Genomic DNA, 18485 nt, shown 5'->3' with positions numbered 1-18485 from the left:
CTGAAATTTTCCATGTAACTTGCTTTAAAAAGGTTTTAAGAAAATTCCGTCCAGACATTTCTTAAACTGAGTCTAAGTTAAAAAAAAAAAAAAAAAAAAAAAAAAAAAACTTTGACTGTGATAATTTCAAACTTTTCATTGAGTTTTACTGTGTCTGTTCTTTGGAGCAGCAGCTAGAAATAGAACAAGTGGATAGCTGTTTTTCTGCTGCCAGGGCAATGCCTTTTACTTTTATAAGCTTTTCAAAAATCTCAGTTGGCATGTGCTCAGTTGAGTGTTTTAAGAGTTTGGCAGCACTATCCCCTGTAGTTTCTTGGTTCTCCAAGTGTTCCCCAGCCTCAGCTTTTAGAGGCTGCTTAGGGTTGTCTCTGAAGTTGCTCTTAGGAGTGCTGCTGGCTGTTCACCTGGACAGCAGGGAGCCCATCTGCTTTTCATTGCCTGTGTTCTTACAGCAAGGGGGAAACAAGGAACATGGAAGAAGAGCAGGTTCACTGGTTTGCAGTCTCCCTACAGTCTTTCTTTTCTTTCTTTTGAGACTGCTTGCACCACAGTGTCATAGCTCAACTATATTAGAAGTGATTAGTATCATTGGACTCGGCAGATGGGTCAAATCTGGGTTATCGTGGGTACCCTGCTAATGGTAACTGCCTGCATTAACCTAAGATAATGTAAGGCTTCCCCACATACAAAGTCACAGCTGGTTCTAAAACTGGCAACTGAAATAAGGCTTTTGTTGCTGTTGCTTTCATGCTGTCCCTCAGCCGGCTGTGCAGACTGTGTTTTGGGTGGTCCCATTTCATACTTCCTCTGGAACAGGCACAATAAAAGATGTGATTTGGCTACCCCTCTCTCAAGGGATTTCTCCTCAGAAAATCATCCTTACCAGCCTGAAGTTGGGCCATTGACTGGAGTGGGTTTGGCACTTAGGATTTTCTGTCTCTGGGAATAACACAATACTCTGTAGACTCTGGAATCTGCCACCACTGTGTGCACTGCAGGCTTGACACAGGTGCACCAGAACACTGTTGGTTGTATATGGCTGCTAATCCTGCTGTGCATCTGAAGGAATATATCTGTCATGTCATATCACAACTTGTCTGTACTCTGTCCTAAAAAATGGTATGAAGATAATCCAACAGATGGTTGTAGCCAGTGCAAAAGCCTTCAAACACTGACTCACGAAAGGAATAGGTTACATTGCAGATACTATGGAGACGCTGCATGACTATAAACTGAATGACATAAAGTAGAGCCAGATGTAAACTGATAAAAGATGATGTTGTACAGGCAAAGGCTTTTACCTTGAAAAGACGTTCAGAAATCTATAGCTTTGAATGGACAATTCTGATATTTTAGAAATTGTGAACTTAAGAGGTTTAAGAATAGTATGTTTAAAATAAGAATGAAGTACTGGAGTTACTTATTGACTGTTGAAATGGACAGATCCAGTGTGTCTTTCCACAGGGAAACAGCAAATATCAGGACACTTCAGAATGTAATTGGTTTAAATTATGTGTTCTTAATGAGAATTAGGCAGCAATTTGTTTTCAGATGTGTACCACTACTTGTCTTTGTCTGGTACATAAATTAAACTATTAATGGGAAAGGGGGGGGGGGGGGGGGGGGGGATGGCAATTTGTGTAAAAGGCTACTGACAGCAATTTTGATCTCGGAGAGATATTTCCCAAAAATTTCATTAACTGCACATCTCTTTAGACAGAGGTCTATTGTATATGCCATTAACATTACTAATAACTAACCTTTGACTTATTTTGAGCTGCCATTATTTTTTTTTAAGAGGTTTTCATTTTTAGTCAGACTTGGGTTTCTTTCAAAGAGATCTGATTGGGTATATCTGAATGCAAATCAGAAATTAGCAGGAAAAATGGCAAATTTCTGACAATCAACATGGAAGCCAGGAAAGAAGTGTGAACAAAGAAGGAACTGAGAGCTAACTGTGAAGTAACCAAATGCTTTTGTTTGATAACTAGTTGAATAAACAGTGCTTTACCAGGTCAGAAAATAAAGGCTACTGGAGCAGAAACATGTTTACAGGGAAATATCTACATGCTGATCAGCCAAGCATATAATATTCTTTACTATTCTAGCAGGTAGTTAACAGGATTATTGCAAAGTGTATGACAATTAGAACCTATAGGGGTGTCAGACATGACAAAACCCCGTTTTGTATATCCATACGTATGCATGACTGGACTGTTAAACACTCAGGTCCATTTTTGTATATTCTTACTTTCAGGAATGCAATGGTTATGGTGTAGACCAGACACATAAGCACAAGATAAGCACAACAGTTAGAGACTGTCATAGTATCTCATCCCTCTCAATATTCTGTGGTGCAACAGACATCTTCACACTGACTCTATGTGATCTGGGAAAGAAGAATGTCTCCCATTAACATAGCTACTATTCCTGTCCATGGGGCTATATACTGGAGTCATTAGGACAGGTAGCTCATGGCACAATTTGGCTGATTTGTAAGTGATGGGAATGTGTGAATAAACCACGTAACTATGTTTTATGGTTTTTTTATAGATTCATCATAAAGCCCTTAAGGGTGGCATTATGCAGAAATTAGTGAAATTATCTCCTACTGCTCTGCAAGATGTCTAGGGCATGGAGACTCCTTTATACAGCAATAATTATCCATGTCTGTTCTCTTATAGCCAAGATTTCCAAAGAAGATTATTTGATACTTCCAAATTGAATGGTGATCCCCTTCTTAATCCACTCTGTGATATTGTGCTTTTCCTTCATTCTTTGGAGAAAAGTTTATTGTATTCTTCCGCCAATTTTCATCAGACTTCTATCCTGGCAAGAAATATATTTTCAGATAGGCCGCCTTTGTCACATTCAAATTGCTTGATATGAAGAGAATGTAGCAATCATTATTCATGTTGCTAACTATATAATTTTGCTGAAAAAACCCCAAACTCAAAGTTTCACCCTGTTTGTTTATTGCATCGAGTGATATTTTTGCTAATTGTGTCTCTTGCACCAATTATTTGTTCTGAACAGTTGTTTTTGGCACAGTGTCATTATGAAAAAGGATAAAGCCTGAATACTTTACTATTTCCAGGATTAGCCCAGTTGTCACTAGGGAGACTACTTGTGGAATGAAGAAATCAAATTTGGCCAAAAATGATCATCTGCTATTTTTAAGCAGCCTGCTTAAACATAGAGTTAAATCTCAAATGAATATTAATGTGTAATATAATTTAACATATTTGTTCTATTTCATTTTTTCTCATTTACCTTGTTTCATAAACATTTTGAGAAGCCTGAAAAAAAAGGCCTGGACATTAGAGTATGACTATTGGTTAAGGACACAATATTAATTATTTTTTGGCTGCTGTATAAACACTTTTGTATGCAATTGTTCTCACTTCTGCTTATTCTGGTTTGATTTGAGTATTGTCTGGTATGTATTATCCCAAGGCAATTTTGCATGAGACATTGAAAAAAAATTTTCTGGAAGAAAATTGCCCGTTTTTTTAAATCAATCCATTATCAAACAGGGTTAGTACTGTTCTTGTTAGTGCATTTGCTCATTTTGAGATGTTTAGCCATTAATTCTTCTGAGATTAATCAAGTGGTAAATCAATTAACATCAGTGACATCTTGTCTGGATCTGGGGCCCACATGGCTGGCAAACAACTGTTTACTCATTTAGGATCCAATTTTTACCTCTTTCACAAATATTTGACCAATTCTGTGATTTTTCCAGATCCTTTAAAATTGGCTGCTAGACTATCTTGCTCATAAATAAATAAATATTCCTCTTTCTTCTCCATATGAACTGCTAATTTGACATCATTCCAGTTTCTTTCTTTGGGGTTTTTTTGGGGGGGTGTTTTAGGGTTTTGTTTGGTTGATTGTTGTTGGTGGTGTTGTTAAAGTTTCTGAAAAAAATTATGGGCAAAGAATTGCAGACCTATTTTGTTTCAAATGAGGTGTCTAACATAGACAGAAAATTTCAGTGGGGCAATCGTTCAATTCTTAGTATAGTGAAGGTTCTAGAGAAGGCTACATAAATTGGTTTGAATATTGTTCTTAAGCTGCTAAATCTCTTAGATACAAATATGCCCAAACTGCCATTCCTTGAGAAGAAAACATAAAAAAACCTTATGAATTACAGAGCAAGCAAGCAGATTTGGAGGTTGTATAAGAGACAGTAATTTAACTATACACCATGTTGTGTCCTGGAAATCAGACCTTTCATCAAGGTGTTCTGCCCCAGAAATTCTTACGTTATTTTTTATGATTAGGTAAGGATAGTAGATACAGCAGTGAATGGCTAAGTTTTCAAAATCTGCCATGGTTTTTGTTTTTAGAAGTAAACAGTGATTCTGAGAAATAATCTCATTTTCTGACTGAGCGACTAAGTGAAATTTATGAGAAGTTAGTATTGTCAAGTGAAAACTGCAGTATCTTTAGATCTTTTATGGAGGCATAGTTAGATCTACCATTAGATCCATCACTCCTCTTTAAAACATCAGTTGAGTGTGCCCTATCTTGAATCTCTCATTTAGAAGTTCGGGGGAGTATTTTAGCGCCTAATTTTTCACCACTAGTATGGACAGCTTGCTTTATAGAATAACAGATTGTTTAGATTCCAGATTATAAAGAATGCAGCTCTCGAGTTTCCTGGAGGTCTTCCTGAAGGCTTAAAGCATGTTTTTCTAAGACTTTGCACAGGCTTTCAGTGAAATTCCTGAGCTGATATAAAATCATACTGTTTTGTTTTTTTTCTTGAAGCATACCCCATCTTACAAACACTTAATGCTCCTTACATTCCATGACTTTTTTTTTCAATCATTTTTGCAGGTCAGCTGGATAAACAATTACTGTCATGCTTGTTCAACTGTCTAGTGTGAGAAATTGTGCTTTATAAAAAAATTGTATCTGTGGACATATCAATGCTTTAATAAATACTCAGGGACAGAAGGCATCAGCTCTCCTTAAAAATAACGGAATAATTTTAACATGGGAATACCATTACATCTTATAGCCAAAACCAGAGAGAAATTGAATGACCATGAATTGATAGAGCTTGGAAGAAAGTACAAAAAAGTCTGGCTGCAGTTAGTAAGAGATTTACTTACAAAATTATCTTCCTTCTTCAGGTTATTCCATCTCTTCCTGTTTGAACAGCAAGCGTAGACAGGACTGTGTTGACTGTAAAAGGATACATGCTGCTTCCTGTGGTGTCCCACCTGTAGGTAGAAAGGTGCTAGGCTACATCAGCATACCCACAGTCCACACACACCCACTGGGAAATGTTCTACAATGGAAAAGATACACTCAGAATTAAAATTATACTACTGCAAAGGAAACAAAAAAAATATGTATAGCTAAATAATTCGCTTACTGTCTGCATTAATCCTCACAATCTTGTCACATAAAAGAAGTCTTACACTTCTAGGCAACTACTACTTTTTTTCAAGCATATGGCTTATAAGGCTAATAAAACATAAAATATGTAAAAATAAGTTATATGGGAGCAAACATCCTGTATGTCCTAACTTACTCTCTGCTGTGTGGAATTATGGACCATGGTTCTGAATTTTGTTTTCATTTTCTGTAACTCTGGCAACACAGGTGAATTTCCATTTGTTAAATACCCATGAATATATGTCTACAAGTGCAGAGAGGATAGGCTAAGAGCAAGTTTTTCTATAACAACGAAACTGCCTGTTTGCAGTTCCGCATCCCTGCTGCCTTCTGTTAAAGCTGTATCTTGTGGAGGCTGAAATTCGTCACCTGGTAACCTAAACTCATACATCTTGAATGAAAAGAAAGTGCTCATTTTTTAAAAGATTACATGTATTCACTGACTGCTTCCCAATAACTTGGTTTCAGCTCACAGGCTAAGCAGGATTCTGCTTCCATATTTAAGCACCATAAAGTACTGATTATTCAAGTATTTCCAGAAAGATGGTCTTTTGACAAAACAAGTTCTGGAAGATATGAAGCAATGTGTGCAGGATGCCTATCTACACAACAATCATTTGTGTACATCAAACAGTGAGATGAGTGATATTTGTATGTGTCTTCCACTGTCAGGGAGACTTAGAGAAGCTCAAGATACTCTGCATGTTTGTGGTTACCCTGTGTCTGCTTCCCAAAGAAATTTCTCATTGAAATTTCTAGTAACTTGACTATGTGTCATCTTAGGAGTATAGAGTCCCTCCATGTCCCACTCACCCCAGAAGGTGGCCTGCTCAGTCACCCATGGGCTGACCTTCCCCACACCTGGGGCTGTTGCCTTGGTGTAGTTTCTACCTGCAAGCAGAAACAGAGTGCAAGTATCATGCCTTGAAGCACCAAGAATAAGTCACTTAACCTGCCAGACCAAGTGACTTCTTGGTATGATAGACACAAAGGCATGGGTTAAGGAAATTTAATCAAGGTTTCTCAGGTTTTCAATCACTGCCTAGTCCTAGACAGCATAGGGCAGCCAGTGCTCAGACTGATAAACTTAATCCTGGCCTGTCTTCGTCATTACAACTGAGTAGAGTTGTGCCAGTATGTGCAATAGGGGCAGATGATGACTCTGAGAATGGTGCCGAGTCACTAGTGTTCTGCACTGCAATACTTTTTTCAACTTCTTTATTTAGTGGCTCAGTTTATCATTCCCTTTACTAAACTGCATTTTTAAATGGAATACTATTAGTCTTCTTACAGATGATAGAAAAACTGAGAAGTTGAAAGGAGAAAGAAAAATACCACAATGATGGCCATGCACCTATATATTGTCGTCTAAGAAATTCTGCTTGGGGTGGATCTAAGAGAAACAAGAAAACTCTAAAAACTAAAACTCTAGTCCTACAAGATAAATGGGTATTAAAGGCATAGTGAGGATGCAAACATCTTTCACATTCCCAGTGGACAGATAATTAGGAATCCCTTAAAAGAATACACATCTGTGCAATCAGATGCAATCAGATACAGCTCTGAACTATTCAGATTCAGTGCTGGCTGCTTGGTATTCTTGAAGAATACACATAGACCCTCAGTGAAATCCAAGACGGGGGTAACAGACAAATGAAAGAGGCACCTGAAATAGCTTCAGTGGCAGCTGAAAGTCTAAAGGAATTGCCAGTTTGAGCATGCAGTAAGATTTAACAGAGCTTTTCAGCAATCCAACATCTTGCTTTTTTTTTCCTTGGCACTGGTCAAGGTAGGTAACATAACGCTAGTTGGTGGTCATACAAATTGAGTCTGTGTGAAATGTACTCCTTCATCTCCCCTTAAGTTTCATAATAGGTTATCATATGTCATTATAGTCTGCTTCTTGCAAACCTCCCAGGCATATAAATGATTTCATGTAGTAATTCTGTAAAATTAGCACACGTTCTTTAGAATGGATCAAAGGAAAACAGAGAAGAGAAACATGGATTGTTTCGGTTCGGATACTTTTTATCTTACATGTCCTTGTACCCTTACATTCTGGTAAAACATTTCTGATCTGTGACTTTGTCTTTCCCCTTTTTCGTAGTCCATTTCTGACCTGGAGAGACATACAGCATATTATTGTCAGGACTTCACGTGCAGGACATCTGAATGCTAACGACTGGAAAACCAATGCAGCTGGTTATAAGGGTGAGAGCTTCCTTTCTTCTTTGCCATCAGAGGCAACTTCTTATTTGATACTTTTGAAGAAGAAATAATCTCAAGTAGTTTCTTTAACCCTATGCTGTGTATAGTTTTGAGACCTTTCAGGCTTAGACTGAAGGGGCCTATCTTCTCTTTTATAAGGAAAACCTCTTAGAATGACTAAACCCAAAAATGGCAGCTACAGAATCCACTGGCTCCATCTTCTTAGTCCCTTTCAGTTCTATTTCATGCGCTGCTGGCAGAAAATTAAGTAAATTGGTGCTTTTAAATTTTTCTCTGTGTAGCTAGTATTCAGATAAAATAGTCTAGAGTTGAAGATGTAGCAATTCCTGGATTCAGACCATGTTCTCATTCAGAATTGTTGACAATCTTGATTTGTTGACAATCTTAATTTGAAACGACAAAACAGTATTTTCAAATCTTTGTTTTGTATTATTCACCCTACGTTATCTATATTTAATATAAAAGGTTTATATATATTATATAAGTATAAAAATATTTAAGGTTTCTTTCTGATTTGGGATAAAAACAAATTTTGAGCTATCAGGACTTTAACGGGACAGAATTTATACTATTCAGTCAACTGTTATATAGATTTCTAAAATTTTGTACAGTGTTGTAACTTTGTATTAAAGTTGCATCTTTTTAACCTTTTTTCCTCTCTTCTAACACAAGCAGAAGTAAACATTTGTGCCATTAAATAAAAAACATTTTCAGGATGGGTTAAAACAGAACCTTGAATCCATACTATATTGTATTTCAACACAGATTGGTTTCTGATTCCCCTTTGCTAAATTCTTGCTTCTTTCAGTTTGGATTGCATTAAAAAAAAAAACCAAAAACAACACCAGAATGGCTTATTTCTGGTTCTCTTTTCATGAGAATTCCACCCAAGACTGCAATACTTCTTTTAACATGAGATTTGAACTGTTTTGTGCTAGGATCTCCTAAGAGAAGAATGTAATACACAAGAAACATCAAATCTTCACCCTGGTTTCACTTTAAATCTGAAGCCTAGCTTTAATGTATTTCAGATCAAGGCACTGCTACCATAAAGCATCTTTAATATATCATTCTGACCTATGACATTTCTGCTGCAATGGAATAGAAACCAAACCAAAATCCTTTCATTTTTGGATCCAAACCAGGCTCTAACTACAGAGGATAGATTTAGAAATGGGTATTTGACTCGAATCCCCTCATCACTTGAATGTTCTGACATACAAGAGCCTGGTTTTGTCCCATTTACAAGTACATAACCACACACAAAACACATACATAGCAAGAAATAGGCACTTCCTTAACTGCAATAGCATTACAGTATTTGTTATTGTGAAACATTTCCTGAGATTTAAAAAGTTTTGGCAGGAGATTGTGACTGTATTGTCATTTTGTTGGAGCTATCTGAAGTTCAAACAATGCTTTTCAAGTAGCATAAAGTAGAGCATTTTTCTTCCGCAACTCACTTCCAAAATTCTGTATTTTTATGTTTTTTCATTTGTTGACCAAGAGAGGCAAACACCCTGTGAGGCATTTCACAGCACCTGTCACTCATCATCAAATGAGAGGTCACACTAACACACCAGCAGTAGCAGCACTGGCAGCAGGACTTGCACTGTTGCACCACTGGACCATGCTTATTCTTGGAGCCAGACATTTTTCTATGCATTGTAGTGGATAAATAGTGAGGAAAAGGTCTGAAAAAAGATTTATCTTTCTCCACTTGTGCAAAGTCACATAGATAAGCTCAACTGGGGGACTGAGATTCAGGAAATACAACTTGAACTGGCAGAGCTCTGCTGTAGACTCCATGGTGGAACTGAAAAAGAGGAAGACCAGCTAAGTGCCTTGACCTCTGTGGAGCTCAGGAATCAACCTTAACCCAAATAAAAGCACTAGTTTTAACTAAATTATTTTGGCAACATAGGCTGAGCAAATGGTTCCAATAAAAATGCAGCTCTCTTTAAACCTCTGTTGGTTTTGGATGAAGGAGAAGCAAAAGATTTAGATTTAATCACAACATCCAAACCTGATTTCAAAAAGGGGTTTGCACACTGCTGCTGGCAAAACTGAAACATTTTTTTTTACTATTGCACGTGGCAATATTTAGTATAATATGACACTATTATCCTTCACTGTTGCCAAGAGTAACAATTAACATATGTTTTTTCATAGATGAATTACTCTGATCAGACTGAGTTCCGTAAGGAATTGTATCATAATTTTGTTAATGACAAGATCCATATCTCTTCCACAGCATGTTCTTAACAAGGGAAGGGGTGGAAAGGGGGGGGGGGGGGCGGTATTAACTAGAGCAAAGACAGTCATAGGAAACAATCTGCCTTTCTTCCATGCATACTGGGGAATAAAAAGGAAAACTAGGAGAAAGAGAGAGACAGGCCTGCTCCTTTAGAAATGAGAACTGAAAGGGTGAAAGTAACAAAAACTTGGAAGAACCTCTCACTCGACCAAGGGGCAGCAAGAGCTGGTAGTTGAAAGTGGGTCAGCATGCCTTTTCAGGGGGGTGTTTTGCTGGGCCGCATGGCAACCCTGTCCCTCGCTATAGTCCCTGGCAGTGTTTTGCCATTGCAGAACACACAGAAGGAGCTCAGCTCACAGGTGTCATTACTGGCTGCAAGATCTCCCTTTTTTCCTGTCTAACATTCATAAAAAGAAAGTTTAATTAATGAAAAACGCTTGAGCCAGCCAATGATTTGCTAAAGCAGTGCCCTTTATTTTAATTTTCTGGCAAGTAAACAGTATTCATTAAATGCATGTCAATAGAATTAACTCAGGAATGGGGAAGAATTTTTTCTTGGTATTTTTTTTTTTATTATTGTTTTGTTCTCAGCCAGCATGTATCTTTTCAGGAACTTATTACCCGGTAGTCTGAAAAGACTTTAATACTTTGGGATATCCTCTGGTTAGTTAGTTGTACATGTAATTTGTCACTAAAGAGATATGTTATGCTCAATTTCGCTTTAAAATCAGAGTCATTTTTTATAATCAAAGCAGTTAATTAACTGACTATATGGAAACGTGCTAGAGAACATCTGTTTTTATGAAGATATCAAAATATCTGTTTTTGCTATGGCCGTGCGGTCAGTTGTTTGGTCAACAACAGAGTACACAACTGCATTCATAAGAAGATAGTGCTGTGTTAATGCTAACTTGTCTCTAGGTTGAAAGAGACAGAACAAAACACTGCAGTTTTAAGAACAGTGATCAAACCATAGGAACAATTCTTTATCTGTAAGTGAAGCCCCAAATACTGTCTCTGGGAAAACAGACCATTCACAGTGAAGAAATAATATTAATTTGTTGGGAGATTTTTAGAGAACATCCTTCACCCTTTCTGGCTCTGAAGTGTAGACAATAACATTTCAGTGAAATAAAATGCTACTGAAGCATGACAGGAAATCAAGACTCTAGCCACTTTTTTTCATTTTCAGGATATTCCTAGGTGCAGTGGAGGTATTCTTCCTACAGAAACTGAGAGTTACCTCATTTGCTAGGGAGTAAAAGACTACCAGCATTGTGTCACATGCCTTCAGGTTAGCCAAAGTATCTGCTGCTTCCACTGGAGAGTGACCACTGGAAAGAACTGGTCATCTAATGTTTTACAACCTTTTAATATAATTTCTTAATTACAGTATTTAATAAAACTGGTGATTATTCTTGTTGTGAGCAGAGCATTACCAGCCTGAGAGTGAGAAAGACGCAAGCCTATCTACGCTCCTAGTTCGGAGACCTAGATTGGCCAGATTGAAGTGGCTGTAGGATGACCAGTAACCAGGCACAAATTCAGAGACCAGCAAGAAAATCTTCCCAACAATGTGTACATTTCAAAGACAAATATACTATTCATAAACATCCTGCTGCATATTTTCAATATCTTTAAAATTTAAATAAATTTAAAATTATGTTTTAAATCATTTTTAGAAGCTGGCATAAGACTTTTGAAATATGCCAAGCACTTGTGAACAGTTATGTCAACATCAAACCTGTTCATGACCTTCCAGTCTTAAAGGTGCTAGCTGATATTTTCATATGCCATTGGCAGCCAGTACCTACTCCCACCCACCGCCAATGCCCATACACATGGTGCATGGAGGAAGTGAAACACAAGCTTTGAGTCTGGCTGTTGTAATACCCCAGTTTTGGGTAGTTGGCAATCTGGCACCAAGCACATGAAGCTGCATTGGTCTTTGCAGGAGTGAGGAAGACCATATCCTATGCAAGCTAGACTAATGATATTTTGTGCTTGAAAGATTAAGCTGACATTTTCAGGTAGACAACTTAGAATGCCACTGGTAAATTTCTTGTTCAGCTTGTTGATGAGCATGGGCAAATGCAAGCTATGTCCCACGTCACTTGTTTCTCTCACTTTCCCAGGGCTGTGTTGACTTGAGGCAGTGTTTCCTCACCAGGAATACCCCTAGCACCATGTCCTCTGGCCACCTGCCCTTCTCAGCAGGCCCATGGCTCCACTGCCAAGCCATGACACAGAGCTTTTTCTGCAGCAATACACCACCCAGAGAATCCCCTTAAGCCAGATTTTTTGTCCAAATGCATTAGTCCTTGAAAAAAGCTCCAGCTCAGTAGTGACACTCTCTAAACCACCAGTGTAATGATAACATCATCAGAAGAATCTGACATCTGGAGTCCTGTTTACCAGACATTAAGCTACACGATTTGAATATTGTGGGAATTCTATTCAAGAAACAAGCATATAACATACCATTTCCAAATGTGAGCCACACAGACCAGAACCTTACTAAGGTTTTTCATGTAGGCAGTGCAATAAGAAGTCCAACGGCAATCCATAGAGACTTCAGGGCCTTGGGATGACAGGTTAAGGGATCAGGAGCAATAGTGTTCTCCTCTATCCTTCCAGTTGCAGGGTATGATAAGCCAAGAAACAGGAAGACCCAGCAGATTATTAACTGCCTCCAGGATTGATGTCACTGGCAAAATGCTGGGGCTTTTGATCATGAGTCAGTCTACATGACAGCAGTCTGGCTGGCACCAGATGCGAGTATGCCTGTCTCAAAGGAGGAAAAAGATCTTTGCACAGAAATTAGCAGGGGTCATTGGAAGAGCTTTATGTTAGATTTGAAGAGGGAGAGGGGTAAAACCAGCTCACTAAAGATAAGCATGGGAGTGGCATTCCAGTGTCTGAGGGGCAGTGTGCTAGTGAACTCCTCTTTCTCCACAATGTGCTGAGTAAACTGGAGCACATTTGATGTATTCCTGTATAATGCATGCAACACACTAGCCATCTCAGTGGTGTTAGGGGATGGAGATCCATGCAGCAGCAAAGATGCAAGGGGTTTTGGTGTGTCAGAAACCACAGACGGGCCTAAGAACAGTTACATAAGAATCAGGGCATCTTCCAAAATAAAAGTGGCAGGGCCAATAGGCCAACTGAAGTGCATCTACACCAGTGCACACAGCATCGGCAACAAACAGGAAGAACTGGAAGCCACATAACTGGAGTAGTGTGATCGATGTCTATAAACTCTTCGGAAGGGACAGGCAAAGAAGGAGACATGGTGGAATAGCCCTGTATGTTAGGGAGTGTTTTGACTGTCTAGAGCTTGACAATAGTGATGAAAGGGTCAAGTGTTTCTGGGTAAGACTCAGGGAAAAGATCAACAAGTCAGATGTCATGGTGGTGGTCTGTTATAGACAACCCAACCAGGATGAAGAGACAGATAAAATATTCAATAATCAGCTGGGCCAAGTCTCACAATCATTAACCCTTGTTCTCATGGGGGACTTCAATTTACCAGATGTTACCTGGAAGTACAACGCAGCAAAGAGGAAACAGTCTAGGAGGTTCCTGAGGTGTGTAGAAGATACCTTCCTGACACAGTTTGTCAGTGAGCCAGCTAGGCAAGGTGCCCTGCTGTATTTGTTGTTTGTGATCAGAGAAGAACTTGTGTGTGATGTGATGGTTGGAGGCCATCTTGGGCACAGAGATCATGAAATGATGGAGTTTTCAGTTCTCAGAGAAGTAAGGAGGGGTGTCTTTAGAACCGCTGCTTTGGATTTCTGGAGGGACAGCTTGGCCTGTTTAGGAGACTGGTTGACAGAGTCCCTTGTCAAGCAGTCTTGAAGGGCAAAGGAGTCCAGAAAGACTGGATATTCTTCAAGAAGGAAATCTTAAAAGCACAGGAACAGGCCATCCCCATGTACCAGAATATGAACAAACAGGGAAGAAAATGGACCTGGCTGAACAGACAGCTTTGGCTGGAACTCAGGGGAAAAAAAATAGTTTATGACCATTGGAAGAAGGGGCGGGCAAGTCAGGAAGACTACAAGGATATTGTGAAGTTATGCAGGGAGAAGATTAGAGGCAAAAGCCCAGCTAGAACTTAATCTTGCTACTGCAGTAAAAGACAATACAAAGTGTTTCTGTAAATGTTTTAACCATAAAAGGAGGGGTAAGGAGAATCTCCATCCTTTATTGGATGCAGGAGTAAACATAGTGACAAAGGATGAGGAGGAGGCTGACATACTTAATGTCTTCTTTGCTTCAGTCTTTAATAGTAAGACCAGTTGTTCTTAAGGTACCCAGGCCCCTGACCTGGAAGACAGGGACGGGGAACAGAATGAAGCCCAAGGGGAAATGGTTAGCAACCAGCTACAGCACTTAGACACACACAGTCTATGAGGCCAGATGGGCTCTACCCAAGGGTACTGAAGCAGCTGGCAGAAGTGCTTTCCAAGCTGCTTTCAATCATGTATCAGCAGTCCTGGCTAACTGTGGTGGTCCCGGTTAACTAGAGTTTAGCAAATATGATGCTAAGGACAACCAGGTGATCAGGCCCAGTCAGCATGGGTTTATGAAAGACAGGTCCTGCTTGACTAGCTTGATCTCCTTCCATGACAAAGTGACCCACTTAGTGGATGAGGGAAAGGCTGTGGATGTTGTCTACCTAGACTTCAGTAAAGCCTTTGACACTGTTTCCCACTGCATTCTTCTGGAGAAACTGGCTACATGTGGTTTGGATGGGCATACTTTTCACTGGGTATAAACTGGCTGGATGGCTGGGCCTACACAGTGATGGTGAATGGAGTTAAATCCAGTTGGCAGCCAGTCACAAGTGGTGTTCCCCAGACTCAGTACTGGGACAAGTCCTGTATAATGTCTTTATCAGTGATCTGAACAAGGAGATCAAGTGTACCCTCAGTAAGTTTGCAGATGACACCAATTTGGGGGTGTGGCACGGGTGTTGATCTGTTTGAGGGCAGGAAGGCTCTACAGAGGGATCTGGACAGGCTGGATTGATGGACCAGGGCCAGCTGTATGAGATTCAAGAAGGAGAAGTGCTGGGTCCTGCATCTGGGCCACAACAACCCCATGCAACACCACTGGCTTAGGGAAGAGTGGCTGGCAAGCTGCCCAGCAGAAAAGGACCTGTAGGTGTTGGTTGACAGATGGCTGAATATGAGCTGGAAGTGTGTCCAGGTGGCCAAGAAGGCCCACAACATCCTGGCTTGTATCTGAGACAGTGCAGCCAGCAGGACAAGGGAAGTGACCGTCCCCCTTTACTTGGAAGTCATGAGGCCGCACCTCAAATACTGGGTTCAGTTTTAGGCCACTCAGTACAAAAAAGATACTGAGGTATTGGACCATGTCCAGAGAAGGGCAATGAAGCTGCTGAAGGGTCTAGAGAGCAAGTCTTAGGAGGAGCAGCTGAAGGCACTGGGACTGGGAGAAAAGGAGGCTTACTGCTCTCTACAACTACCTGAAAGGAGGCTGTAGGGAGATGGGCATCGGTCTCATCTCCCAAGTAACAAGTGATAGGACAAGAGAAAACAGCCTCAAATTACACCAAGGGAGGTTTAGATTGAATATTAGGAAAAATGTCTTCACTGGAAGGGTTATCAAGCACTGGAGCAGGCTGCCCAGGGAGTTGAGTGACCATCCCTGGACGTATCTAAAAGATGTGTAGATGTAGCACCTGGGGACATGGTTTAGTGGTGAACTTGGTAGTGTTAGGTTTAGGATTAGACTCAATCATCTCTAAGGGTCTTTACCTACCTAAATGATTCTTAAGTAGGTAGGTGACAACAACAGTTCTGGAAAAGTAAATGTATTTTTGGAACAGGCAATCTAGCTATATATACGTGATGAAGTCTTCAAGAGATTGGTGGATGTAAAGTCCAAGAGACATGTTGGCACTCACATAGGTAGGCATTAGTTGTACATTAGTTGAACTGGTTAGGTTAATATGAACACTTTTTGCCTTGTACCCCCTACTTGGAAGTTGTTTGAAGTCAGAGCAGTGTTTAGTTTAGCATGGGGAAAGGGGAGAAATAAACCACCTACAATTAATAGCTAGTCTAACAGTGAGTGGAGGTGTCTTCCTGACAGAACATGCATGATAGGAAAATATCTTTGCTCTCAGGAATCTCAAACTATATTTAATTATCATAGGAATCACAGTGTCAATACCAAAACCTTTATCCTTGCTTCATACAGAAAACATTGCTGTAGTAAGAGAAAATATCAGAGGTGGAATTTGGAAATTAAAAGAGTTGAGTAAAAGTGGAGTAAAAACACAGGGGTTTTAGCAGCAATCTTTCCTTTCCTTTCCTTTTCCAGCAACCTTTCTAGATTACTTGTTTCCTTCCCACATGCAACAATTCGGCTCACAACCATAAATAAAGTTTTCTTAAGTGTAATATTAAAATTGAATTAGGAATTTTTTAGCGTTTCATATGTTAACTCCAAAGAAACTGCCAGGTTTCTGAACTCTGCTAGCCTTAAGCAAGACCTAAAAAATCTCTTTGGGATTTGGAGAAGGTAGCTGGGAAATATGTAGCTGGGAAGCACATTGACTTCTCCAGCCTAGATCATGGTTATTGGGTTTTTTTTCCCCCTAGCACAAACTGAGATCCACACAATGTTGCTTCCAGTTGAAAGACATGTAAAAGATCAGGAATGTATTCATATAGTTCCAGAGAGGGAGACATACAAAGGAGGAGAGGGAATCTCTCGGAGGAGCCAGGGAGGGGTCATTACTTCTCCCAGCCTCAAACTCCTCATTATCAAAGCTTCTCATTACTCATCGGCTCTTGCAGCACTCTGTTTTCTACTGGCTCTGAAAAGTGAGGAATGGAGCTGTGAATGTAAAGCTGAGTCTAAGCAGAAATTTCAGGTCTGTGTTGGGATACATAAAGAAAAGTAGATTGACATTTTGTGTTACAGTTGGTTGCTTTTCTGGGTTCATATTTTGTGAGTCGAACTTAGACATGTTTTTAAAATGTAAATTACATGGCTCTAGAGCAGGAGTACCAGCACAGAAAAGGCAAAATTAGGCCTTTAAAAATTAGGCTTTAAATTTCTATGACAGCAGCACTCAGAATTGTCACCAAATCATGATCAGCATAGCAGACAAAGAATTTTAAAAGATAGTGCCCCTCCTCAGCAGCTGACAGACTTGATGTCCGTCTGTCCTAGATGTAAAGCTATGCACAATTACTATGCTCTACAGCTCCTAGTATTCCAAAGATTGCCAAGTAGACTGACAGCACTAACAGGATGCATGCCATGGGAATTATAACCTTTAGCATTATTTTTTTTTAACAAGCCCAACTCAGACCTTTAACAAAACTCTGTGAAGGATTGCGGGGCAGGGAGGAAAAGGAGGGATAGAAGTCCTCCCCTATGGACTCATAACCTAAGAATCCACCACTTAATTTTAAATGTAAATTTCTATTTTCCAGTATTAAGGAAGAAGAACAAATTTCCAGTATTAAGGAACAAGAACAAATTTAAAAATTGAATCATACAATTATCCAAAGCAGAATGTTTTAATTCTAGACAATGAGTGCATTTTAAAATAAAGCGTATAACATATAAAAGTTATATGCATTTGCATGACCTCTTTATATACTAAATACCAAAGCAGTACACTTGTGAGAATGTTCTAGGCAAATATCTTGCCATACTTGTATACATCCATAGCAATGATGAACATCTTATGCATGGCATTGTTCTGTGTTTTTTTTTTTAAAAAAAACAAGCATCTGCCTTTGGGAACACTGGAGCTCTTCATTACTGTTGCATTGCTATAGTACATTTCAGTAATTACAAAACTGGCAGTTGTTTTGTTATCAGTGTGTCCAATGTAGTGGAACTAGGATTCAGGCCAGTTGGGAAACAGATCACACCACCTACTATAGGGTATTTTAAGCATTTAGAGCATCCTGTCAGGATGCAGAACATCTAGTAATGATAGGGAAAGATAGGGGCCTACATAGAACCACTCAGATCAGTTAGATGCCTGAAGCTGTTTGTAACCATATTACTTTCTCCTTCCAGAAAAATCAGCTACTGGGGGTTGCTGTTAAGTCAGGAGATGCAGAAATTCATTCAAATGCTTGTCTATTACCAGCTTTATTGGTCCAGCTGTCTGTGTAGACTCAGCTTATTGTTTAACTGTAGAAGAATGGCTGCAGAAGCGTGGCCTTAGAATCTCTGAAGATCTGCACAATCCAGGCCTGGTATTAGAATAGGCCTGTAATCAGAACTGTACTGAAGTTGCTGTGCTGAAGTTAACAAGAAAGGTAGCCTTGAGCTATTCGTGAATCCTGAGACCAAGTAATTATGTCGTGCCAACAGGCCGTGGCTGTAACAAGCTACAGCTGCTGGGAAAGCAGGTGCAGGGCCAAGAAAGGTAGGGACCGGTATGGGAATATAGGGAGTAACAAACTACAAGGCTGAAGCACAGCAACACAAGTAGCTACATGGATAGAATGCTTATTTTAGTCATGATAGTTAGGGGTGTGAGAACCGCACGTGTTTAGAGACTACTAACCAATTATATTTC

The 18485-nt window shown here is 39.6% G+C and overlaps 1 protein-coding gene across 2 annotated transcripts in view; it reads left to right on the top strand.

Moving 5' to 3' along the window:
- PCSK5 (proprotein convertase subtilisin/kexin type 5) overlaps positions 1 to 18485 on the top strand; it is a 247686-nt gene that overhangs the window by 132437 nt on the left and 96764 nt on the right. For both annotated transcript variants that reach the window (XM_027811983.2, XM_027811982.2), the window contains exon 10: positions 7520 to 7623. In XM_027811983.2, coding sequence (XP_027667784.1) covers positions 7520 to 7623 — 104 coding nt within the window. The remainder of the gene's footprint in view (positions 1 to 7519; positions 7624 to 18485) is intronic.

This window comes from Falco cherrug, chromosome Z, assembly GCF_023634085.1.
Source record: "Falco cherrug isolate bFalChe1 chromosome Z, bFalChe1.pri, whole genome shotgun sequence".
NCBI classification, from domain to species: Eukaryota; Metazoa; Chordata; class Aves; order Falconiformes; family Falconidae; genus Falco; species Falco cherrug.
Note: the sequence above shows the minus strand (reverse complement) of the source record. Positions and strands in the feature narration are given on the sequence as shown.